The following is a 27,837-nucleotide window of genomic DNA, read 5'->3' as shown; positions in this document are numbered from 1 at the left end:
GTAAAAGATATTTTTTTACCTCTGGAAAGAGCTAACAAAAACTCCGACGGGTTTTGCTAACATCAAGTGACAAGGTCACGACATGAAAACAGAATAAAGAGATGCACCTGATTCCGAATGTTTGCGTTTATTTCCTTCATTTACATAATTGAAGGATGATCACAGATCTTCTGTCCATATGAAGTTCCAGGATAAAATATTAATAAGGTTCACTGTGTTTGAACCTGTTTTGAGAGCTCTTTATAATAATGTAATTGTAATATTATCACTGGGTATCTTTCAAGATATGTGATATGTTTTTGGAATTTTAGCTAATGTGAGGACTATTTAAAATATTGAATTGCATGTTATAACTAAAATGTAAGTTTACTTTCATATTTGGGAGAGAAATCGATTGGCTTATTAGTAGCCGTAGTAACATTAGTATGCATGACGACACGTCTGTCTCAAGTTGCCACACAAAATTGCAAAAATAGAGAGAAACGAGAAACGGTTTAAATATTTATTCATCTTGTAATTGAATCAATAATCTCTATTCCACAGATATTTCATTCAAAGTTTCTTTTTCTATGATGTATCAGAAAAATCCCATGAATTTTATTCAATGCTGAGAAAGTGAAAAGAGGTTTTCTTGTTCATGTATCTCCCTTACCTCTTTTACTAGCTCATTTTTCGAGTAAATTAAATACCGCGTATCTCCATAATAACTTTTATTTTTATTCACTCACGCATTCTTTACCTATTTTTTTAATAAAAGAAGAGAATGTTGATACAAAAAATCATTTTGGGACTCGGCCTTTCTTGCCTTTTTCCTTATCGCTTTTACAGTGAAACGTCAGGGCACATTGCACGGATGAAAGTGATCAATGGACAAATAAAAGACAAACACTCACTGCTATTCATATGAAGGAAGTCAATTTCTACTCAGTCAGATGCGAAATGGAAGGATGATCTAATGAAGATGATTGGAGGATGCTGGCATCGAAAAGCCTGCAACAGAGAAAGATGAAAACAAATGACTTAGGCATATTAACAAAAATGGTTATAGAAAGGACTTAATTAAAGAAAATAGAAAGATAAATAAAGTAGAAAAGCAACAGAGTTGAAAATTCGTTGATGACTAATTTTTGTCCCTGTGAGAATTTTTGTTAATAAGATATTGTTTGTTTCTCTGTGCATCTCTCTCTCTCTCTCTCTCTCTCTCTCTCTCTCTCTCTCTCTCTCTCTCTCTCTCTCTCTCTCTGCCTTCTTTTGTTCATATTCATAAACTATATTAGGATCGTCTTGTTTAAAAAAATTGTATAAAGTGTGCAAATTACGCGCAGAGCTAGAATAAGAAAAATTCTTTCTTTCACTACATCGTTACTTATATTAAGGTTCTGTACAAGATTTAGCACCAAGCAAAGACGGAACCTATTAAGACAGTTGAGAGATAACGTTTATGGGGAGAAGATGAACTACCGGAAAATCGCAAATCGATGGAAGTGCACTGAGGTGGAAAGATGTCTGGAAATGACAGGATGTGCTACAGTCAACGTTGAAAGGGAGAAGATGAGTCGATCGACGCAATTTAGAAGGGGGATTGAGTTTCAGGACGAACACAAACAGCACATGACAAAATTAATGGTCCATTTTTCCTTGGCGAGATTAATGGAAAAAATAATTTCTAACGAAATAAAGTTCATAGGAAACTGAAATTGGGAGAGGAGAATATTAGTTTTACCCAAGAGTTCGCGTTTAGTGTTCAGACAAGATGGATTTCGGCATTAACTGGTCATATCCACTAGAACTTTATCAGAATTGAAGTTCTTCATGGGAAAAGGCAGCTTTAGTGGTTTAATAATAAATAATAATATTATTTAGAGCAAGATGGATTTTGTTTGGTTACCGTTGCAAAAATTAGTCATCTTAACTGTAGTTTAAACTGAATTATTTTAGTGTAAATTAGGCAGACAGTTACTAATAGATTGTATATTTATTATATATTTGCTTACTTTTCAGTTTTACGCTCAAAATCGTTCGCGAACGATTCTTGTGTTTGAGGGAGAGAGAGAGAGAGAGTGAAAGTTGCTTAAATTTAATAGTGAGGCAAGCAAGAATGTGTTCGAGTGGAGAAATATACTCTGTGAGAGAAAGACCGAATCTGAGTACGAACTGCAGTGAGAGGTTGAAATTATAGCTGTTGGGTGAGAGAAAGGAGAATATGAGTCCAAAAATGTGTATGTTAATGGAAACAAGATATGTGTGATCAGTATCTCAAAAGACGATTAAAATACATTGACTTAGGGCGAAAATGCCAAGACGGGTGTCCTACAAAGCCATTGGTAGTTGTGTAGCTCATGGATTTGGAAGCAGAGCGTTGTTATGTTTATTTATATTCTGCAGATGAATTATCATTAAAAACCTCACGATTTTACTCAAACACTAAATAAAATTAGGCGTGGCTGTTCCCTCAAGCTCAGAATTCTAGTCCATATTCTGCGTTCTATCCTTAGCCATACAGACTGGATTTGAAAGGTTGGATCCATTTAGGTCAGAAAGTTCGTATGATGTAAGCCATTATTATCATAGCACAAGAGTATACCTTCACAAGGGCGAATCAAACTTTTGAAGAAAAATATGGCCAATGGCCTTTTGTAGTATATTGTATTATTTGATAATGTAAGAATAATACTGTTGTTGTAATTCCAATGTAATTGCTTTTACATACGATTACTAATGATCAAGCTAACCCCTCTGAAAAATATAAGTTGTGTCCCTCTCGTGTATTTTCCGCTGTCATCTTCTACGGAGCCTAATAAATAGTCCATTCTGAACATCTTGTTTTCATAAAACTTTGACCGATATTCGCAAAACATATTTCGAAAATTAATATTGTTCTCTAAAACATTGCTCCTAGGACAGATTATCCTCTAGAGGGACAGAATTGGATTTAAATTTTTACTAACCAGACCTTGATGCATAATACGTTGGGTTACAGCTGATTCAGTTGTATGATTGTTTGTTTGTTTTTAACTTCATTGTAAATTTGTATAGTTAACAGATTGGACTTGGAAAAAAAAGAGTATTATTAGTAGTACTACTACTAGTAGTAGTAGTATTAAAAGATTATTTTACAAATTAGTACTTGAGGAATGATTAATCAAACTTTAATATGGTTTTTAAAACTATGTTGAAATTTAATCTTAAATTGTAAACCTAATTATTTTAAGAAATTTAGAGCAATAACGTTCTTATACTAGTTAACCTTCCATCGATCATTAAAATCTGAATTGAATGCGTAACTCAATAATATAATGCATCATCTTAGGTTCAGTGGCCTGTATGTTTTTTTTTAATTATTCTCACACAACGGAGACCTCATCGCCTGTAGAAATAAATGTTCTGGTAGTTAAAAGAAAGGTAATCTGTTGATATTCTCTTCAAAGAGCTTCAAGTTGTATTCCTTGGGAAATACGTATTGAAATAAAAGAAGACTGGCGGCAGCAACTGTAAAAGGATGTAGGAAAGCTATTGTTGGTATTGTTGTAGGTTTAATAGAAAGAGGGAAATAATTGATGCTAGTTCTCGTGAAAAACGACTATAGAAATGAAAGACACGACGCGAAAATTGATCTTCTATGAGACAGTGGTTGAAGAAATTCTGTGAGAAAGATGTGCCACTCAATTGGACCACTCTTTTCATTCAAAAGAGCTGTTCGATTGACTGACGAGTGTAGAAATTTTAGAGTAGTTTTAGGTGTACCACTTCACGTATGTGAGAGCAGTATTGCAACTTTGTACGGATTTGTGATTCATACAGAGTAAGTAACTGGAGAAAGGATAATTAACGTTTTGACATAAAAAGGATGCTAAGTGTTTCGAAACAATGGGGCTAAAGTGATGTGACTATACCAGGAATGTCTAAGAGTAAGAGTGTATCCGTGAAGAGAAATCTGGTCTTGGTTGAGCATTGCTAAAGGCAGTGCTCAACCTAGCAACCTAACAGTCGAGAATAAAGGTCTTCGTGTGAGAAAAAAGCACAAACTGTGTTCTAGAAATACTGAAGAAGACTAAGTTATTACGTACCATTGAAGATGGTGGAGATAAGTGTTAGGCCACTTATTGTAGATGTTCTGGAAACTTGAGATGTTTGAACACGGAAAGGTTTGTCCTATGAGTACGATAGAATGTCGTTTATGTATATGAGGAAGAGAGTGGATGCAATAACAGAGCCCGAACAACAGCATTATTAGGAAAATCTAAAGAAAGAACACCTTCCACCATTACACATACTGAAAGACCCTGAGAGTACACAGGGAGAGAAGGCTGAATCAAAGACGATAATTCAATGAGAAACTCATTTCCAAATCTTATCAAAGCCTTGGAAATATCAAGTGCATTAGCACAGGTTTCTCAAAATTTTTTCATGGCATGTGTTCAGATATGGAGGATGACTATTGATGAATTTATCAATTACTTTAGACAACATAGCCTGTGTAGCTCAGCGGATGTGGCGTTTGCATACCGCCGCGCTTGGCCGCACGAAGGAAGACTTGGTTTCGAGTCTAGTCGGCGACTAGAGGAAATTTTTCTAAGCCTTTTTTCGACCGGTTCCCGAGTTAGTCGATCTCTGGCACGGGCAAGCAGGTTTTTCCTCCCGGAAACTCGGGTTTTTCGTCCTGTAAACTCAAGAAAATCGACCGTAGAACCCACATTATTTCAGACATTAAATATATTGTGTTAGGGTTAGGGACCACGAGATGGCGGCACATTTGAGCCGTCTCTCTTCACTGCGTACCGCTTAATTAGTGATAGCCTTGGGCCATCTGTCTCTGATTGGGTACCAGTGGAGATTGAACTGCCCACTCAGTATCCAAAAGTTAGATAGGGCTAAATGGCCTCGCCTACTCCCGTATACGGGAATAAAAAGGCGTTAGCTGATTTTTTTTTTAACACTGAGGTAAGAACCATATGTCGATAGTTGGATGATAGATACATCACTCTCTTTTCTTTTTCTTAGAACTGTTGTATGTGTGTGTGTGTGCTTGCTTCTATATATATATATATATATATTATATAGCAAGTATTTGTTGAAGGGTACATTTCACAAGCCAGTACCAGATAATTTAAAATTGTTCTGATTTATTTCTGGAGGAAGATCATACGAGAAATGCCATGCAATATTTCAAGTCAATAAGGAGGTGATTGGAGTTTGATATCTAGGCAGGAGTTGGATGAGAAATATTATGTTAGATGTCAGCTTTTCCATTACATGATATTCAAATATTACCATTTGAGAGAAATGTAGAAGTACAGAATGCGACAAAAGTTGCCCTCAGAAGCTTTTGTGAGGGCCGAGAAGGCACGACTGTCATGGTACACGTGTCGAGATTTCTCTGTTTAACTCCTTCAAAGTCAGCCTTAGCTCTTTTAAAGCTGATTCTGCAAGTGTTGCGAAAAATCTCCGAAAAAAAATTGGGAGAATTTTCTACTTGTCATTAATGTATACCAAAAGATACGATGTTGTGAATGACTGAGGGAAATTGTTACATTAGCGATCACTTAATGAGACTGTGGTCTGACTTACCAAGAGAAATAGTCAGTTCTACAACAGTGTACCGAGAGGGAAAACTGATTAAGGAAAAATCTAGAATGTTTGAGTGAGTGGAAAGAACTGGTTTGGAATCCGTCCCTAATTGGCTTTATAAGATGCCACATCATTACAAATGAAGCAATTATTCTTGTTTTTTTGTGTACATTACAGACAAATACGTGCATTCTTAGTATTTTTAGGAAGATAACTCTGCTATTTCCGTATGAGACTGGCTAACACCTCAATTTGGAAAGCCCTTATAATAGTTCCTAAACGGATTCAACACTAGATCTTTCTAAGGAATGTCCATTTCCGCTACCGACTAAGCTACTTGGATAAAAAAAAAAAAGAAGAAAGAAAAACGAAGAAATTCTAAAGCAAGTCTTGTATTAGCAGCTTCATTGTAGCTTATTTTATAATTCGCTGACTTTGTCCTCCAACACAAAATCATTATGAATTGTTGAATATTACTCATACTGCAATGTTAGCCAATGAAAGATTTTCCATTATGGAGGATGAGCTCAAAATGAAAAAGTCGTTCGATCAAAAAATATTCTTGCTTGTAACACTTTCGTTACTGGCATTACTGGTTATGAGTGCTTTTTTATACGCTAAGATCTCAGAAGCAAAGAAAATTTACCACGGTAATGGAAATGCATTTTCACTCGTATCAATTCCTGCGTTATCCAAGTCTCTTTAGTGTCCCCGAAATCGATTTTGTAATTTTATTCTTGGCCGGACTCATTATATCCAAAACCCATTCTTAGTTTACCCTTATGTATGCAAGTTTCTTAGTCACCTTTGACATTACTAAAAAAATCTGAAATTCTTTATCTGTCGGTATTTCTTAATGAAATGTCCTGATTTTCACTGAAAGAGAAGATTTACTTAAAAGATTATGTAAATCTTCATTAAAGATTATAATTTTTTTTTCTCAATGAAATGTTATGTTTATGTTATGTATTCCGGTTACTGTTATTTATGGTTTATACATATATTTAAGAAAAAAATGGGGTTCCTTTACCAATATATATATATATATATATATATATATATTGGCTATTATGATTTTTCTCATTCTTTGCGCACTTATCATACCTTAGTTCAAAACTTCATCTTCCGGTCTGAGAAAAAAAAAATATATATATATATATATATTGGCTATTATGATTTTTCTCATTCTTTGCGCACTTATCATACCTTTGTTCAAAACTTCATCTTCCGGTCTCACAAAAACTATCGAAATATTTGGAGCTTTCAACCAATTATTCAGTCAATCCTATAGCAGCATGCATATATTATAATAATCAATTATATTACATTTTAATTATTTAACATTGACTTTATTATTGATTTGATTTTCTATTTGATTTATTATTTAAGTGACTATTGGATTAAATACTTAATTTACTAATTAATTTTTATTTATCATTTGATTTTTTTCATTTAATTAAACTACATACTCTACTTTGCGTATACATCATCAAGAATAAAATGCAACAATAAATTGTTCAACAAGCTGTTCCAAAAAATGTTTTGGCAACGGGCTATCACAAAAAAAAAAAAAAAAAAAAAAATTGGCAGCAGGCTGCTGAGAAAAAAAGGTTTTGGCAACAAGCTGTCGGGGAAATTTTTTTGGCAATAGGCTGTCACAGAAAAAAAAACTAGACAACAAACTATTGCAAAAAAAAAAGTTTTGGCAACAATCTGTTTTTCAATTCTATTTTGTTCTTAACCACATAATGTCTTGATAACTTAGTTTATTATTTCGTGAACAAAAATTTGCTATTCATGTATTGTTTACCATAGCAGTTCCCACGTAGTAAAAAAGTCAGCTAGTGTCATGAAAGCAGATCTTCATATCCATCTCGAACGAAAAAAAAAATTGTTTTACGTAAAAAGAGAGCGATTATTTTAATTATATTATGGATTAAAAGATCAATTAATACTTAATTACCAGTTGGATTAATTAACAATTTATTATTTTATAATCTAGATGTGTGATTTCATGTCATTGACCTTTCGATAATCAGTTGTGCAACTCGATAAGCCATTCACTATATAAACCTTTTATTTTCTCTATTTCAGGATTACGTCGATGTGACACAAGTTTCCAGTTACCTCGCTTAATCAAATAGAGCTTAGCACATACATCTGCACACAAGTGCTTAACAGAAATGTTCTCAACCACTCAAGTCCATTATTCAATGTCCCGCTCCATCGCTCCTCTGAAGAATCCGTTATGAATGCATAGTTCCAACAGATCTCATCTTCTGGCTTCAATCGATCTGCGTAAACTTCCTTTACTCCTTCACTTCATCTCCATTCGGTCTACCTGATAGGAGTCGTGACGGCGGCCGCTTTTGCAACGAAGTGCGGATAGCGTTCGGGACATTTTCGCACAAAAGTGGCGGGAAACGAAGCGGAAGTCGACGGCGGCGATGACGAACGGAAGCAAGGCGATTCGCGGCCACGCGAGAGTGCCATGGCAAGATTCCGGAGGAGGGTCCGAGAACACGACCCCATTGCCGGAGTGATGCTAGAACAGCGGATACTCATCTCGGTCACCATCGCTTCGATATTTGCAGTGGTTCTGTGGATCATCGCCGTTTCAACAAACTACTGGTTTCATGTCACCTCTCCGAGCGGTCCTATCTATATCAACAGGACGAACAGTTACTTTATTCGCAGTTATTCGGGGTTGTGGAGGATTTGCAAAACAGTGGGAAGGAATGGGTCTCTCGAAGAAGGCAGTATTGTCAGTAAGTATGTAAAAATAATGCAATCGTACTCAGTTAATAAAGTATATTTCATTATTTAAATGTAAATTTCTACGTGTTATGTGCTATTCATAATTAGACTTCATAAAATTGTTATTGCACATTTTAAACGCTGAAGTAATTAGATAATAAAATGCGTTTTTTTATACGTACGAGGAGTATATAACAAATGGGAAGTGAACACTAACTTGTAACTTTATTATAGGATATTTTCTACAGGTTGTTAAAATGGAAAAATGGATACAAAATATACACTCTGAGAGAGAAAGAATTCCAGAAAATTCTAGGAATAAAGAGGAGAGAGCGAGTGATAGAGGTTCTTGAATTGGTTTGTACTGAAGATGGTTTATAGCTAATTCTAGAGTTCGATTATTTGCGTTTGACATTTTATAAGTCGAGTTTGCAAACTCAGCTTAACGTCTAGGTAAGGTAAAGATGCAAACATTAGTTGCTGCACGCAGACTAGGATTTCTGGAGATTAGCTTATCATTTACTCAACGATGGCATTCTTCAGAATTGTGAATTGTGATGTCAGCTATTACCGTTCATGAACTAATCTCTGTAGAATAAAATTAGGATCAAGTTAAGTGCCATTCGACACCTCTCTCTCTCTCTCTCTCTCTCTCTCTCCCTGTCATACACAAAGTGATTCTTTCATGGTTACTAATAAAGAGGCATTTTTGAAGGCTGTTCCATTAACATTTAAATATATGCATATATATGTACATATATATATATATACAATATACAACAAAACGTATTGTCTTCTTCATTTCTGATGCTAGCTTAGACCCATCTTCACAGACACGGAAGGGAGACCTACTAAAGATCTTCTTGTGTGCAATATATAGCCTCTCAAGTGAAATATACCTTCTTGTGGTGTAAACTGTTTTCACGAGCGAGGATCAGATACATCCGTCAAACATTGCCTTCACGAAGGCACATCCTCCTTCCTCCTTGTTTGAGGAAATTGCCAACTAGATCTGTAGGTGTTAGATTCCTTTCATCTTCCAGTGTAGCACCAACTTGCACTGGTGGCCTAAAGAGGCTTGCAGCCATGTTTTGTCTTCAGAGGAGGAGCATCTGCTTTTACTCCTTTCCTCTCTTCTTAGATGCACTGCGGATTATACCATTCAAGGAGCGAAATGCATTGTAGGGACCGAATCCTTCTTTGAGGATACAAAAGTAAATTGGTCCTGCAAGCTAGCATCTAGATCGCACAAATGACCAAATTTTCGAATAACAAAGCCGTAAGCTTCCCAATCACCAAGTAATAAATTCAGCTGTTAGTTCGTCCCTGGATGGAATCCAAGTGTGTGGCTTTCAGGGAGAACTGTCAGAGTTACGTGTGAAGGATAATGGGACTCTGTTGCTTGCAAGCCTTTCGACTCATTGTATGCTCTCCTATTCTTTCTCCCCATTTATAGTTAAGTGTCAACTTAAGCAGTTTTACTGCGGATCAACGCATTTCAAAAAATAAAATTAAAAAAAAAAGACAAATCCCGAAGGAAAAAAAAACACGTTAATTATGCTTGCAAAAATGTGATATCCACTTTACCTACAATAGTGCAATTAACGCGAATATAACTGATGTGCGCCATCAGGTACAGTCATCCAAATCAAACGTTATTTCTTTTTTTTTTATTTCTCCCTAACACAGCTAACTTCAAATGAAAGCACATACAATTCATCTCAACTGACACTCCAATACCGAAGAATGGAAAATTCTTCGGTATTGGAGAATTGTCTAATTCTCCCTGTTGATTTTGCTATAGCTTAAAATTTCATAGAAGAACACTGTCTCCTTCATTTGTTGTCTCCACCGTTCAAAATTCTGATGATCAATTTGGTCTCTTTAAATATCTGTAAAGATCGATTTTTGAGCAGTCCAAGTATTCAAATATTAAGGTTATTTTCATTGAGGACTTCAAGGTTCAAACTCATGCTGAATTTCTTTCTCTAGTTCCGTTAAGAAACGGGAAGGGGTGCAGAGCGTGTTTGCCATTAGATCAATTAGTGACAAAGAAATTTTGCAACTCTCGATCCAGCTATTTTCTACCCGTCACCCACCTCTACTTTTGGACTCAAGCCATTGAAAGCTTCAAAGATCCTCACGTTTTATTCATGGCATTTCTATGGTACTTTATCAGGTTTTCCATAGAGGCATATTCAATCCGCTGAATCCTTGTAATCAGCCTTCTACCCTTTGTAACCAAATCTTCAGCTTCCTTTTTGGTCCTCGTTACGTTTCATGGTATATGATTTCTTCCCCTCCAGCGCATAACCCTAGGGCGTTGTACTTTCATCCACACCCTTTTCCTTCTGTACGTATATGATGTGCTCTCAATGATTCCAAATCCTATTCATAATTTCACTCTCTGATGATATATCCCATTCCACAAGTTTTGTAAAGGACCATTGTTAAAAGCCTCAAAATCTACCCTAACCATTGCGTTAAAATCTGTCTAATTCTGTCCAGTTTCCCTTAAGAAAGATGTCATGCCACTTCCCTTTACTTTCTGTAATAGTCATATATTCAAACATGATTTGATTTCGGTCCTTGGGCTGACCTATATCATCTGCGTTTTCCGACACAAACACCACATCGCAGTCGTAACTTCTACAGCCGCCAAACCTCTGTGCTTTTCCATTCACGATATTACTTCTCACCTATACAACTTCTAACAGTCTATAAATCTCCTTTTCGTCTAACTATGGACGAATACCACTCCCGCATTTGAGGCAGTGCGCTCACAGTCTCTCTAAGACTGCCCAATGTTTAAGAAGATGGCAATCCGGTCAGTTGATGATAACTCTCAGTTCTGCTAATAGAATTTAGTTTCTACCTTATACTTCTTCTACATGTGCTTTCATGGACAATGCGCGATATCATTCTTCCAGTTTTTCCCCATTTAAATTAAGTTCGCGTGACATAATTATAATTATAATGTCATTCATATCTTCATTTAATATTTGTAAAGAAAAAAAATTTTTACAAACAATAAATGTATAAGCTTTACCTTCTTTGACAGTCGGATTTAAACGAATGATCTGTAACTGCATCTAAATATTTACTAATAATTTCAGGAAAATCATTATCAAAAATCATTTAGGAAAGCAATAGTAGTCATAGATAATCCTTCTTTAATTTGTTTAAAGAATAAAATAAAATTGTCAAAAACTTAAATTATTAGAAAATCAGAAAATTCGGTTAACACAGATCACTTTGAAATATTAGGTGAAGAAAGAAGAAAGTGAAAAGGCGAAAGAAATGTGAGAAAAAAAAAGTGAAGCTCTAACCCGTGAAGGAAAGTTTCAGAAAATAATGGAAGAAAATTGAGAGAATGAAGCATAAATGGAGGACAATGGCAATGGAGAAAATAACTTCAATAATAACTGACGTCACTAGAAGTAAACCATTATCGGCAGAGAGAATAACTAGAGAAAAAAATATTAGCTACAGACAATTGATCTAAAAAAAAAAAAAACAGGTAAAAAGGGAGAAACAGGTGTATCACAGATAATATAGAGTTAGAAATAAATCAGAAATAACTTTAGAAAATATAAGAAAAAATTATATAGAAAGAACACTGAAATGGATCAAATAATCCATTTGTACAGAATAAAAAAGAAAATGAATTGCAAAATGTAAAAATAAAAATAATGCTGGTATATTATCAGAACAAATAAAATCGTTAAATTGGATGTGGTCAACGTCCACAAACAAAAAGGTCAGAGAAGGTCATATTTGGAATCTAAACTAAAATATTAGTGAAAAGAAATCGGCACTCAGAGGGGAATGATAAAAGTCACCCTTCTCACATTTTTAGTTCCTTTTGCTACCACTCGAAAATATTGATACAGTTTGTAGTTGAAGACGTTTCGTGCTTCCACTTTATTGCTTTTCTATTCTTCGTAATTCATGTCACGGTGAAGCATAGTGGGTCGATCACTGTCATACCGAATAACTTCCTCTGCCTATTACGGGCCTGTGCCAAACACGAGGATAAAATATTTTTCTTTTCCGCTTACCATCACAATATCATCTTGGTCCTTAAGCGCGAATCGCAGGCAATCTCTGCTCCTTCACCACCGTAACGTATATTATTTTTATACACTTGAATTCTATAATCAAATTCTGCAGAACTGCTGCTGCTTTCTACACCCCACCTGGGGTCTTGGAAAAGTATGTGTTAGCTAAATTCATAAAGATTCCAGTGACAGGAAGGAAAAACCTCCCGGTCTGTCTTCATTCTCCAATTGTTATACTCTCGATCCCATACATTTTGAACTAAAGAATATTATTCATTGTTGTTAACATTTGCCATTGTTCGTAACAATGCCACAGGACGTGATGTCATATCATATCTTTTCATGACCACTTTTATTTTGTATAAGTTCGCTTGATTGGAAAAAAATTCTATTTATTTAATATTGGCGTTGTAATACCGATGGAATATCAATATCTCTCTCCCTCCCTCAAAGTAATTGAATAATAATCATTCTACGGTAGACATGATGTTGGTTTCCACTCTCCACTCTCGGAGACTATGGATAAAGGCAGATCATTTTGGAACGATGATTCCAAAGAACAAACTTTGTAATCACAATTTATTTATTATGTTTACGATGTGATCCTCGTCCTTATCTTAAATGATTGGTGAATGTCTTTCTTTATTTAATTAGTGTCTTTTTTTTTTCTACTTTCGATGAATGATTTCAATAATTTGATTTAAAAAACCGAAATGTCTGTTAAGTGTGTTTTGATAGATATTTTTCCTCAGTTTTTTTATTTGAATAAAAAACTAATTTTATTGAGTGGAATACTTTAAACCAACACCATACCAATATCATTTGATGATTATGGGCAGTGCTTTTACACATAAAACAATTCTGGGTAAGTTTACATGATTTAGCGACACTTTCCTGAAATTTTACAAATGCTAATTTGGTCTTAATTGCAACCAAAGATAGATGAGATGTCATGGCTTCCGGGACTTTCATATTTCCGTTGCTAGTTGGAAAGTAATTATAATTCCCAAGTGCTCGCTGTTGTAATTACGAGTTTCGTTCCAAAAAATGTCAAAGGTTCTGCAGTATGGGTATGTATCATAAACGACCTTATAAATACATGATTTTACTTGCAGAAGCACATTCTCTTTGTAGGTCTCTAAATACAAAAATAAAAATTGAATAAAAAAACTCCAAATAAATTATAAAATTTAATTTATGAAGAGCATCGCTAATGACTTAGCAAATGATTTATTTCTACCTTTTTTTTTTTTTTTTTTCAAAACCACGTAAAAAGTAACAAAGTTAATTAATATATGAGTAATGAACTGATTATCGACGCTTGGTTTAATTTGATAGGAATTACAGCCTACCCAACTAAGAGACTTGAAAGCCAATATATGTTTGTTACCTACATATGCTCTTCTAGCCGGGTTGAGCAAATATAATAAATACTTGAAACAACGAATGCTAACAACGTTGTTAAAGAAACAAAAAAGAGTATTTTGCAAATAAAAATAAATAAATAAAATAACATTTAACTTAAAAGGGCAAATTTAGTCGAAGTAAAATTCAGACTACAGAAGTCGTAGTAGCCAGCATGATTTATTTTGGCTTTTTTAAATAAAATAAAAGGTAAAAAATCATTTGGATAGGATACAGACGCAGTGCTGATCATTTATATGTGTCTTCCATTATATTACAATTTTAAACGTGGAAGATGATTTTAAACGTGGAAGCGGTACCAATGTACTATATGTTTACAACCTATAGTGGGTAGGCGTCACATGTATATAAATATAAAGGAATCGAAACCTAATAATTGTTATCCCCCCCCATTCACATTACTCGAGTATTACAAGCTGTAAACATATAGTATATTGGTACCGCTGGACTTAATAGCACTATTTGATTTAATAGCACCATTGAGTTGTCCATTTTATTAGGAAATACGAGCTATAATTCAAGCTCTCATTGTATTCCTTCGCAACTTCTATACCATCTCGTACTTTCCTTGCTCTCCATAAAATGAAAACATACACCTACTGGAATCCTATCAACCGAAATTATTTGAAGTAAAAGAAAGTTGAAAAGAGAAGAAAAAAATAGGAAGAGACTAGAAAAGATAGAGATTAAAGGCTGAGAGAGTGAAATCCTTATTCCTTGTTTTATGTTTTTTTTGCTACTTTGCTAAATGTCATCAATATTAAAATATGCAAATAAAGCATTAAAATGGCTTCTCATGAAAGCATGATAAAGATAGATAACAAGGAGGGACCACTAATAGCTACCAGAATACTGCCTCATATTACACGCGTTTTTTGTAACCACATAATTATCCTTCCGATCTTCTATTTAATGAACAGATGCGATAGCTTTACGAACAACTACGGTAATATAATGTGAAGTCTTTTCCAACACGTGCACTTTCAATAACATCCTAGAAGTTTCCATGGTGACGGGTGTCGTTATCGCTTTTGAAGCGAACAACGCAGAAGAAACAGCCCTTCAAAGAATTGGTAAATGAGGTCGGATATGTATGACATCAATGGTCTTTGTGTGTGCGACTAGGAAGGGATTTCATCCTAAGGAAGCAAAGTTAATGGATCCTATTAAAAGACCTGTTTAGTGAACACACATTACAAATAGATGAACGGTTAGTCATCTTGTCACACAAACAGTTTACTCATTGTTAATTTACAGTAAAATGAAATGATTAGATAGTGAATTCGTAACTTCGGAATTAGCAATACTTTAATTCAACAAGTAACTGTGAGTAGAAATATAAAAGTGTTTTAAGAGCTAATGCAGATAGAAAAATAATGATGCAATCATTCATTCGATTTTTGTAACAAAATGCTTCTTCTATTGAATACTGCTTAGTTTAAAATAACCACCAGGTGAGATATGTGCACTTTTATTTTCTTTCAGGACGATAATTAGAAAAAAATCTTCTGACAGCAACAATTGATTATCAATTGATTGTCATTACAATGCTCTTATTTTTCCTTTTTTACGTTTTTATTGTTATTTGAACAATCATTAAATTACCGCATTAGCTACGTATAATATTATTGATAATATTAAATTATACTAGGAAGGCAATCTACGAAAATAAATTTAAGATAGACTTATTACAAGTACACCTTACAAGTATACTACCATAAAATATAACAACAATAAAATAATGTATAATAATAATAATTATTATTATTATAAACCTCCATGGAGTTGAAGACTCATCGTGGGACACCAACTGTTATAACACACGGTTGATCATACCGAGTCTTAAATACGTTCTCTGTCTCTGGACTCTCGGGCAATGCATTCCAATCACTCACACTCTCCATGCAAAACACCTGCTCCTCATCCCCTTGCTCACACTCTACTTATATAGTTTCCAAGTATGACCTCTTGCTGTTTTCCTATCTTCATCCATTCTATGCAAAACCTCCACGACGTTAATCTGGTTTATTTATTTAGCGTATGATAACACAACGGCCGTGAGGCCCTTTTTAAAGGAAAGTACGGCCCCATCTCAACCCCCCCTCCCCTAATTTTATCGAGGGGGCTCGGGACCAGCATAGCTGACGAATCAGATCTATGGCCAGGTCTTAGGTATTCCTGACCGTAATCCGTGTGTGTGTGTTCACGAGGACCGGTTTGCCTGTTCTGGGAGACGAAAACCCCCCTACCTCCATTTGAGACCGGCTAAATCACCTTTTGTCGAAAGAGACCAGATAAAGGTTCCTCACATCACGGACGGGAATCGAATTCAGATCTTTCTGACCAAAGGGTTTCGTCTATGCAACTGAGCTACGGAGGCTTTATTAATCTGGTAATAACCTCTTAAACAGATCATATCCCCTCTTCCCCTCCTATCCACCAATTTCTGTAAATTGAATTTTGTCAATCTGTCTTCATACTCGACATTCCAGAGACCAGAAACCACTTTAATCAATCGTCTCTGAACCATTTCCAATACATCGTTTTGAAAACAAACCAGGTGACCAAATCTGCGCGCAGTAATCCATATGTGCCCGATCAAAGCCTTATAGAAGGGAACCATAACATCATTACTTCCACAAGTCAGTGCTCTCCGCATCATTCCCATTATCCGCTATGTTCTCTTCACAATTTTAGTAACATATCCCCGAAAGTTTGGGTCCTTGTCTACAATCACTCCCATATCTTTCATCTCCTATACCTCTTCCAAGATATTTCCACCAATTGTATACTCTATATCCCACTTCTGCTTCCCAAATTTCAAAACCTTGCACTTTGCAACATTGAATAGAATTCCCCACTCATTTACCCATTCAGCCAGTGTACTGAAGTGCTCTTGCAAAGCCACAGCATCCGCTCTACTACTCCTGATAGTTTTCCCCGCTTTGCATAATCTGCAAACAACTGCATATCACCATTTAGACCTCTCTCCAAATATCATTTACATACAAATTAAACAGCAATGGGTCCAAAACAGACCTTGGGATACACCACTAGTAACTTTCTTCTTCTGGGATATCGCTCCTACTTAGACAACTTGCTGATACCTATCAGACAGCAATCTCTAATCCAGCGAGCTAATCTACTGTTCAGCTCGATCCGTTGCAATATACGAGCTTGTCATGCAGCAATTTATCTTCAAATATCATATATTTATTTGCAACGGCAAACTATTTGCCTTTGCAAAATCTAAATATACCATTGTGTATGCAACACTCTTATCCAATGTCAATTTATTATAAAAAGTAAGCAGATTGCTAAAGAGCACGATCTTCCTTTAACAAATCCATGCTGGAGGCCAAAGAGTATTTTTCTGTTGTCAACCCAATTCTGAATCTTGGTCCTAACTAACTTTTCTAACATCTTAAACACAACTCCAGCCATACACACACACTAGTCTACAATTCAAAGCCCAACTCTTGTCACCTCCCTTATGAATTGGAACAATTTTACCCTCTTTCCACTTCTTTGCAACTTGACCAAGTGTAAGACTCATGTTGAAAAGAAAAAGTTTTGACCACATTAGCTAACTGCTGCACATACCGCACTTTTGCTACCCTTAGCAAGCAAGTGACCTTCCTCGCCTGCTCTTTGTAGTTCTTATGCAACTGGTTGGTATAACTACTCATCTTGTGTTTCTTCCATAATACCTTCTTCTTCCAGATTGCACACCTCATTTCTTGATTCATCCATTTCACATCTGTTCTGTTTACCCTCTTAACCTTTCGAATACGTTGTGATATTGCCTCCACCAAACAGTTCTTGAGTATCGCCCAAGAAGCATTGATATCCTTTCCATCCAGTTTCTCTTTCCAATTTATTTCAGCCAACTGTTTCCTGAGCTTTACATAATTACCAGTCTTATAATTCCACATATATCCCTTTCTAACAGACTTCCTCGAATGATTGGTCACCCTGCAAGTGATCACCTCGTGGTCACTCTCACCAACTGGTGGAAGATTTGACACCTCATTTATAATAACATCATCTGATGAGATGATCAAATCCAGTACTCTTGATCCTCGTGTACCCTCCGTTACGTACTGCCTAAAGTAATAATTGTCTTTCAAAAACTCTAGAAATCCATTATTTTGCCCACAGTCTCTTGATTCCAGTTTGTGTTCCCATAATTAATGATTACTCGTTTCTTGCTGGTTAGGAAGTTTAGATTCCGGTTAGAAACATTTAAAACAAATAAGTTAAACAACCGACATACAAAGCATTTGAAAATGTAAAAAAAAAAAAAAAAAAAAAAAAAAAAAAAAAAAAAAAACGGACATTCTGTATATTGAATAAATAAAATAACTATAAGGAAACAAAAATATTAATAAATGTTTATTTGCAAACTAAGATTGATGTATCCAAGTGTAAAGAATATAAAAGAATAAGAGTTGAAATAAGTAAGAAATAAGAGCCCAAAAATATTGAAATATTACTCTAAACAACTGTACAATGAATTTTCCCATGAATGTGTAAGGAAATGATCCAGACTATGCGATTAGTTTAGCCCATCTTTATTTAACATAATTGGGGATGAAAGCACAGTAACATAATTATAAAAAATACAAAAAATAACAAAAATGGAATAAAAAATAAAAAATTTTAAATGCAAAACAATCAATACAATAATCATTGGGACTAAATGAAAAAGGATTAGAACAAGTAATGGTATTTAAAATACGAACAGAATGAAGCATATTAATTAAACGAACTCCTAAAGAATAATATTAATTAGTAAGAATTTGAAACCAAATACAAAAAAAAATTATATCGAAAAAAATGAACAGATGTTCTACATTACTATATTGTAAACGCAACACGATTAGGCTTTAAATCGAACAGATAATAACAATAATAATGGACCCAATATTCAAAAGACATATTTCGGTGATTACACCACATTTTTTTTTTTTTATTATTCAGTTATATAAAACACTGAAATAATAGTTCCCGACAAGTTTCATAAATCGTAGGATTTACATCTTCAGGGGGTAAATAGTATAACTTAAAGTTTAAACAATAGAATTAATAAATACAAATCATAACCGTCTGGCTATTCATAAAACTCAAATAACAGAATGCAGATATAAAACGTTATTGACGTTGAACAATACTGGACGATGTCGCGTGTGCTTGTTCTCGTTCATACAGTCCGAGCTCAGATTGAGGTAGATTTTTTATTAGAGCTGACCACACTTGATAGAGAATTAAACCTTGATTTTTATTGCATTGGGTTGGGTTTTTTAGCATATTAGCAGCTTCTTTAAATTTTCTTATACTGTTGTTTTCTATGTATGACATCGTCGTTTTTTGCCAGAGTACATCGTGTCCAGCGGAAGTGGTATGGAAAGCAAGACCCGTTTTTTGTTCTCTTTTGTATTGTACGTCTTTTTGGTGTTCAGCCATGCGTATTTCTCCAGATCTTCCTGTCTGTCCTACGTAGCAAATCCCGCAAGAGCAATGGATTTTGTAGACTCCTGGTTTTTTAAGAGGATGATGAGGTGGTTTTGGTGGATGTAGGAATCTTGAGATTTTCTCCATAGGAAGGAAGGCTACTTTTATGTTGTGTTTGTTCATTAATTTGGCTAGCTTGTTTGTAACATTTTTGATATAAGGAAGCGAGATTGCGTTTTTGTAATCCTGTTTTATTGTGTTGTTAGCCGGAGGCATTTTAAGGATTCTCTTGATAGTTTTTGTTTCATATCCATTCTGTTGGAGGATTTGTGTTAAGTATTTTAGTTCTTCATTACATCTTTCTTGTGTGCTGGAGATATTGTATGCTCTGTCTCAAAGAGTTTTAATTAAGCTTATTTTTTGTGAAGGATGGTGGTGTGAGGTTGCATTTAGAAATCTTCCAGTGTTCGTCGGCTTCCTATATACCGAGGAGAGTTTACTTTCTTCATTAACTTCTAATAGAATATCCAGAAAATGAAGTTTTTTATTTTTTTCTTGTTCTAAAGTGAATTTTATGGTGCTGTGCAAATTGTTGAGATGTTGATATTATTTCAGTGTTTTATATAACTGAATAATAAAAAAAAATGTAATCACCAAAATATGTCTTTTGAACCAATTAGCCACAGAAGTTTACGCCTGCAATATTGGGTCCATTATTATTATGCTATAACAATGAGTTACGTATATATACGTAACTCATTGTTATAGCTTCCTTCCATTGTTACAATGTATTCTGTTTAATTAGAGAAATCTGATAAAATATACCAAATCTAAACTCTGCGTTATCGATTCCGGATAGTCTTGTATAGGCAACTCAACAGAACGTGATATCACTGAAAAGTATTCTTTTTGTCCTTATGAATAATGCAACTACATGGAATAGCGAACTAGTCGTAAGTGCGTATGTTTCGGTGAGGTCATTGCATACTAATTTATTGGACAACGCTCGGTGCATAATAATGTTTAAAAACTTTGGTATCATATGAAATACGAAAAAAAAAAGCACTTGGAATGTAAAAATAGTCGAAAGGGCATTGCAAAGACTTAAGATGTTCCTTCCACGCTCGCAAAACAGTCTATTGAATGTTCTCAGCGATTTTATACAGGAGTAATTGATTTGTGATTCACATCAATTGCAATAGCTAGCAAGAAGCAGAAGCATGATAGCTTACGAATAATACAATGTTACGCAGCAGCAGTTAATTTTGTCAATTATTTTGGCAATATCGGTGAAGGCCAACCCAATTATATTGTGGCTGACGTTGTTTAGTAAAACCTAAGTCTGCTGTAATATTTTAGATTTTCTAAAACGCAGTCTTGCTTTCATGAGCACATAAACTGTGTTCCTTTAATTAATAAATACTTTTTTTTAACAAAATAGCTTCATTTATAAAGTAACGCATCTAAACATTCTCCCAAACTAATCCTTAAGGTTACATGTGTTTACTGACACCGTCTTTGCAATTACCTCTCTTAATTAATTTTAATTGCATATACGTCTTACCATTAAAATTCCAGATGTCGCCGTATGCAGTATCTTTAATAATTACTCATAACGCTGTGTATAAACCCAATTATCAATTCCATGTATTATCTAAATGTGAAACACTTCATCAAAAAAAAGCGCATGACTACGCAACAATTAGATTGACAGAAATTGCAATTTTTTGCAATAATTTCATGTAAATTCGAACAAATAATTGTCTAGCAATTCTCATTAAACAGAAAACCATTGTGACGTAGCACATTGTTCAGTTTCGAAATAAATATTTTTGCAACAACTTTCTAGGATTTACTTCGTTTATGTTTAGTCTTCCATTTCGTGCTTGAATTATGTGATGTGATCTTTTGGTACGAGTTTCTATTGTTGTCTCTTTCTAAAACAAAAGCATATCATTTTCTAAGACACAATGCCAAGACACACTTACAACGAACTGCAGTCTGAATGTAGATGCGTCATGTAACGGAAAGCCACATCTTTTCACAATACGACAAACAGTTTGACAGTCGGAAACCTGAGTCTCTTCAACCTTTTTCCTAACTCTTTCTGCTTCCTTCCTTTTTTGCTTCCTTTACAATGCAACCGACAAGCAGAAATAGAAATCACAACAACTTGGGGGCCAGTACGTTCTAAAAATACTGCTGAGTAGTCAGATATCCGCTGCTAAAATCGGAATTTATCAATCAGTCTCGTTCATGGGCCATCTGTTCTCTGCTTACGACTCAACAATGTCTTAGTGACGTCATCACCTTCTATTAGTAGATAGGTCGCTATTTTGCTAACTCTTTCTTTTGTTTACAGAAAGAAATTGAATATGGGTGAGTGGGTAATATGGACCAAAATGAATACTTTAAAAATTCCATAGCAGAAATAAGTGAAGTATAATAAATAATAAAAATTAGATAAAGTGGGAATTGTGTGCACAATGCGAAGAATAACTGTCATTAGTAAAATATGCTTATAGCAAAAAAATGAATACATTAAAATAACAATAATAATAGTTTTATCTTTTTGTACTTTGTCTGTAGTAGATAGTCCTAAATGGTAATCATGAAAAGGCTTTCTTTAGAAATGTCATCAGAAATAATGACGAAGGGACGTGTAGCTTTTATTTCTTTTGTCTTAAAATTAATTTAAAAAAAGTGTAAGAACATGCCTTTTCAGAAGTAGAGTAAACAGCGCACTTTTCGTGCTAAATATTTTTTTTGTGAATCTGTAGGCAGCCATTTTGTAATACTCATCACCACCGAGGAAATGTATGTTAGAAAGCTGACGATATATCTAACTTTAAATTGGGTTTATATGCACGTGTTTCTAGAGTGTGGTCTAAGTTCGATTTTGTCGAGTTTTGAGATTAAAAAAAAACTACTAGAAATATGAATTTCTACCGAAAAAAAACTTTTAATCTTACAAATATTGGCCAAACATTAATTTAAAAAAAAGAGATGAGAAAAAGTTCCTCAGTGAATGGAAGCAAACCTATAAAGGTCTTTCCTTTCGAATCTTGATTTAGCATGGAAGAAGACTTGGGGCTTCTACAAAACTGATAATACATTTTCTATAAGTGTTCACTTAGGTTGCGAGCATGCACAATTTTCAGTTAAAAAAAGAGAGCAAACTCGACGTATCCCTTTCTGAGGATGCTAATTTATGGATTTTAATTATTCCAAAGGGTCAATTCTCTTTGTTTTATTTTTGAGGAATCATTATAATTAACACGCATTCCCAAGTTTGTTGTGCAGCGAGCAAGGCTTGTTTACGAGCCATTAATGAAAGTCCTGAAACATTTATCATTCTGACATAAGTTGCCTTGTATTACGGTTCATCTTTTTTTTTATCAGCAGATGATCCAAATATCAAAGGTGTTATTGGAGACACGATATCCATTAATTTATCTCGGCATTTATTAAGAGTGACAGAAATGTCATCATCGCTGTTGAAACTAATCATCAATATCTTCTGAGTTAACGTCAATATGAACTGCTGATTAATCATGAGATGAAGAATGAAGAGGTAGAACAAGTAGATGTAACCTCTTGGAGAAAAATAAAACAGCGAGTACCTGAACTAGTTACTGGTAGGCCGGTTCTCCTTGAATTCTGATGATTCGAATTTCGAAGACTCGACACTCAGGGGCTACCCTGAGTGTCGAGGCTTCGAAAGGGGGGGGGGCTCCGCACCCCTTTTGAAGACGGAACTCCGGAACTCCGCATCCCCTGGCTTAGACGCCAGGGGATGCGGAGTTCCGGGCTGGTAAGCCTGTTATGCTAATTTCAGTAATGAATACTGACACGTACTGTTATTTTCATTGTTTGATTTGTAGCATGTAGGTTTTTCATTGTTTAAAAGCCTACATCCGTTTCAAAGCTGACGTCACATCCGTTTCCAATTTCATTTTATCATTTTAAAGTATAGAGTAGATGTATTATTTTTGATTGTGTAATAGGAGAACTGCTCTCTAAGCTGACTTAATATGCTCGTTTCCTAATGGATAGCTTCCGCTATACGTACAATTGCAGGAAATTTAAAAAAATCCTTTTATCGATTTAATTTTCTAAAATTTTAATACATTTCAAAATTCTGAAATTTATACAACTTTCGTTATGCATTTTCGATACTCATATATTTATTTGGCTCCAGTAAGCTCCACGTATTGTTATAACATGAAAGTCGTTTGAAAAAGAACGCAACATTCTCCTCACAAATGCCACAGTGGTAACTGGTCCCTATCATCTCCAAGGATGGGACTGTTTTATGTGTATGTATCATTTGAAAATCTAGGTGCAGATGTATTTTTTGAAGAACTTCGAATAAAACAAGCCTTTCGTATAATCCATACAGAAGCACCTCTCTCTCTCTCTCTCTCTCTCTCTCTCTCTGTTATTCTATTTACGAAGAATTAGGCCTTTTAACGCCAGAGTTACAATAATCTAAGCTCCGTTTCCTTGAGGAAATCGATTCGTTTAAGTTTTCTTTTCTTTTTTTTTTTTTTTAAAGCGGACTCTTTGTTGTTTCTGTCATTGAATTACCAGTAATTGGAGTGGTTTCGCCTTTGACCTTTATTTCATCCTAATTGATAAGGATAAGATATGGCAGCCTATATACAAAACAGAGGACGGACAATCAATGTCAACGCATCTTCGAAACCCCTCTTAAACTAACCGGATTAGCTAAATCGAGACTGTGTTCATTTTTTTAAAAAAAACTACGTAGAACGTTCAACATTCGTCTGACTTTCAAGTAATAAAATAATTCTGATAAAGTGAAAAAATGTAAATCATTCGGAAAGGAAAAAAATTGAAACTGATATTGAAATAACCCTTTCACATGGTTGAAAAGGATTTGTTTGTTTGTTTATATCTGACTCACACATGAAATGTAATTCAAAACAGCATGGACAAGAAAATGGGGTTTATTGTCGTGAGCGAAGCTACGGATAGGATTTGAAGTTAGTAAGATCATGCCCTTTATAAATAGGTTGAAGAGAGTGTGAAGAGCACAGAGTCCTGGGATACTCTTGCATTGGTGATAAAATCTGATGAGAGGAACCATCAACCATGACTTTCAATGAGCGATCAATGAGGAAAGTTACGGAGGGTGGAAGGCATACTTTAGGATGGTAGTTTGCCGAGCAGGCCTCTGTGAAAATTGCGATCAAATGTTTTAGAGATGTATTGAAATTGCGTATCTTCTTCTGGCCTGTTCCGTGGGATTAAAAACTCGAGTTTACGGTAGGAACATCCTTAGTACACTGTATGGAACCGGCTAACTCACCTTTAGTTGAAAGGATTCGTTAGTTGAATGTACAGAAAGCACAAAGGTAAACATGAGGGCGATAATGATTCATTTTCCTGAAACCACTGCTGAAAACAATTAATTTAGTGTAATTTATAACATCATGTATCACTATATAACTCAGATTGTATACTATATTATTATTGTTTAGTAAACGATAGATATAGTATTCAGGAAACGACGGATAGTGATATAATCCTTTTAACAGAATAACGTTGTTGTTTAAAGGTGGTCTTGAGTTAGTAAACTGTTTTAATAGAAAGTGGCTGTAACTGCTGAAATAAGCCGTATACCATGAGGACTCTCATCCTTCCAGGATCGATTTGACAGATATTCTCGAAAAAGTATCAAACGAATTAGAAATGGACATAAAAATTCAGATTCCTTTTATAAATTTGTGAATTTCCACTTTATTTGAGTATTGTGGCTGAGCGTTTAGCTTTTTAGAGACTTCATGTTACCTAAGATAGAAGATATCATTCTTTCGAAGTCCATCTGCTCTAGATGGACTTCAACTTCACCTTCACAGCAGTTTAGCAAATTTCTGCCGTTGCTAACCGGAAAAATATAGCAGACAACTACCACTGCCTCATGTTTGTAATGATAATAAACATTATTTTTATGTATTATGTGCATGTTATAGGACTTGATTTTTCTGAACAGTTTTCTGAAAATTCAAGTTCCTTCTGGGAATTAAACTCTATCAGAATCAATGCTGGAAGTCTTTCTTATTGAAAGCGTTAACGATGATTACCTGAAGACAAGCAGGAAGGCATTTCTAACATGAAACTGTTAATAAATATTCGAGATAGAATATGTAAGATTAGCTATAATTTTATCCTGCTGTTGAATGTTAATAGTGCGAATATATTAAAGGTATGGATTAAAAAGGTTAGAAAACAGGAAGAAAAAGAAATAGCATGATTCAATAGGATGTACAGATAATCTGCAAACCAAATATTTGGTTTGGGGATTATCGCGAGACTAAACATGGGCTACAAGCATTCTTATTCACAATATAATTAATAGTATTGTTCTATGTCAACAGTCAGCTCTTTGGATTGTCCAACCAACAAATATTAAATAAAATTCGCCATGATCGTTCCAAGTATTTATTTATTTCCCTCATTTATGTGTCTTTAAATTACTAAAACACTCGATAGAAAACTTCAGGAAAAGCAGGGAGAGAATGAAAAAGCGAACAACGACCGAACTCCTGCAAATAAACAAAAAAAATATCATAAGATATTTCCTTTAGGATTTTTCTGGAGGCAAGTTTTCTCTTTCTCTTTTGTAGACATTTTTAACGTTTTTTCTTTTTTTTTTTCAGTTCTTTTAAATACGTTGATCATAAACTATGATCGGAAAAATATGATTTTAAATCAGTTCATTACGATTTTTAATTCTATCAGTACCTTTCTAGAACTCTACAGCAGTTGTATTGTTATGAGAAGATATTATAACTAGCAAAAGATGATATATTATAACTAATAACAAGATAGTATAACTGAAAAAGTGATGAGAACATTGAAGCTCTGTAGAAGTCAGTTTTTGTTTACTAAGTGACGTATTGTTACCTGTAGCATGGTATAGAAAATAATGCAACTTGCAAAGACGTATACAATTAAAATGCAAGTTAACTGAAAGTAATTAATTCGTACAAACTGTTGTCATAATTTAGGTTGAGGATCCAACACTTTCTATCAAATAAAAATGAAGCAACGATTCTGATATAGAAGAGAAAAGAGGAATCTAAAACTGTACCATAAAACAAAACAAAACTTACTTCTAATTATAAGATATTTTTTGTTTCCTACTTTGGAGGACAAATTATGATACTTTCAATTCACTTGAGCTTCCAATTAGAACATTAGTGGTTTAACTGAACGAAGGAAGTGGTTTTGTACCTAAAAGCATTCACAATATTCACAAACATTAAGTTATCACTAGAGAATCTACAGATATTATTCAACTTTTAACTGAAAGATAGAAAGCTTCCAAATGAATATTGCATTATTTTCATTTTGTTTACGTATATGAAAAGTAAAATATCTTTATGTTCTTTATTTTATTCGTCTTCTTTCTATAGAATGAAAGTATTATATGAAAAATTGGTGGGTTTCCATTTGTTGTCAATGTTCAAATATGAAGCGTTGCTGAATACAGAGGAAGCATCCTGGGCAAATCTAATGCTTTGCCCTTGTTGAAAAGTTAAGCTATTCCATCTCACTAGAAATTCAAATCTTGGTATTGTAGTGCTGTAGTACATCTAATAACGGAGTCTGTAGATATTTAGCATGAAAATGGCTCAAGAGTTCGCTTGTTTTGTCGACTGTTTCTACATGGTACACTTTCAAACCTTAAAACATTATTAAGGAGAGTTGCTACTCGTCTCTGCTCTGAAGCAGGATCGTAACGTGACTACCTCCAAATCGTGTTTCTTCATGCGTTTGGAATCATACGCTACACACTGCACAGGATTAAAATGCGAAAGTAACCCCAAAATGCAAAAATGCAAATCGCTGTATTTTAAACACTGAGTATGCAGAAAGGAGAAAAAGTACTTCTTCTGCTGAAGGCTTCTTGGCACACACACACACAAGGAGGAAGTTTTATTAAAAGCTGAACTGGCGGAATGGAAATGGTCACTTATGAGAGTGGGCATGCTTTTATATTCTCGTAAAGAAACGCTGAAACTTTCTGCGAGAGTGTACTAGGGAATCACTCACGTTATGTTAGGAACACTCTTTGCTGAGTCAGTACGCATGTGCTTAGTTTAGATATCTCCAGCGAGTCAATATACTGTCTCGTTTGTTGACCGAAGCGTCTATTTTCAAGCATGATTCACTCTCAAAGCTCAGCGTGATCAAACCATTGTTGTGATTTACTCTAAAAGTACATTACAAAAGAACTCGTAACTAAATTATGATTAAGTGAACGTATTAAAGATTACAAAAATGTTCATTCGTTTTTTATGGAAGTCAATTCATGAAAGACAAGTTAACTTTTATGTATCGACAACTTATGTATTTATTTCTCAAGTATTTCGTTCAATTTAGAGTTTTATAATTGTAAAGGAAATGCTGTATTGCTTTATATGAGAACGTTTGCTTCGAGCCTTTCACCTAGGCCTAAAGTTCGAACTCGAGTCAAGATTGGCCTTTAATCTTTAACTCAATGTCAGCAAAAGAAAAAAAAAACACATAATTTGAATTA

The 27,837-nt window shown here is 34.6% G+C and overlaps 1 protein-coding gene across 2 annotated transcripts in view; it reads left to right on the top strand.

Moving 5' to 3' along the window:
• Nucleotides 1-27,837, top strand: part of LOC150108975 (transmembrane protein 114-like) — a 127,159-nt gene that overhangs the window by 67,185 nt on the left and 32,137 nt on the right. The window contains exon 2 of one of the 2 annotated variants that reach the window (XM_090411182.1): nt 7,663-8,336. In XM_090411182.1, the coding sequence (XP_090267308.1) occupies nt 8,060-8,336 (277 nt within the window). In that variant the 5' untranslated portion in view covers nt 7,663-8,059. Of the gene's footprint in view, nt 1-7,662; nt 8,341-27,837 lie in introns of those variants that run through there. The other variant, XM_090411188.1, reaches the window with a different exon arrangement.

The sequence above is a fragment of the Typopeltis vanoorti genome, chromosome 2, assembly GCF_054136105.1.
Source record: "Typopeltis vanoorti isolate ZY-2024b chromosome 2, IOZ_Tvanoo_1.0, whole genome shotgun sequence".
Lineage (NCBI taxonomy): Eukaryota > Metazoa > Arthropoda > Arachnida > Uropygi > Thelyphonidae > Typopeltis > Typopeltis vanoorti.
The sequence above is the reverse complement of the archived record's forward strand: the minus strand, read 5'-3'. Positions and strand labels throughout refer to the sequence as shown.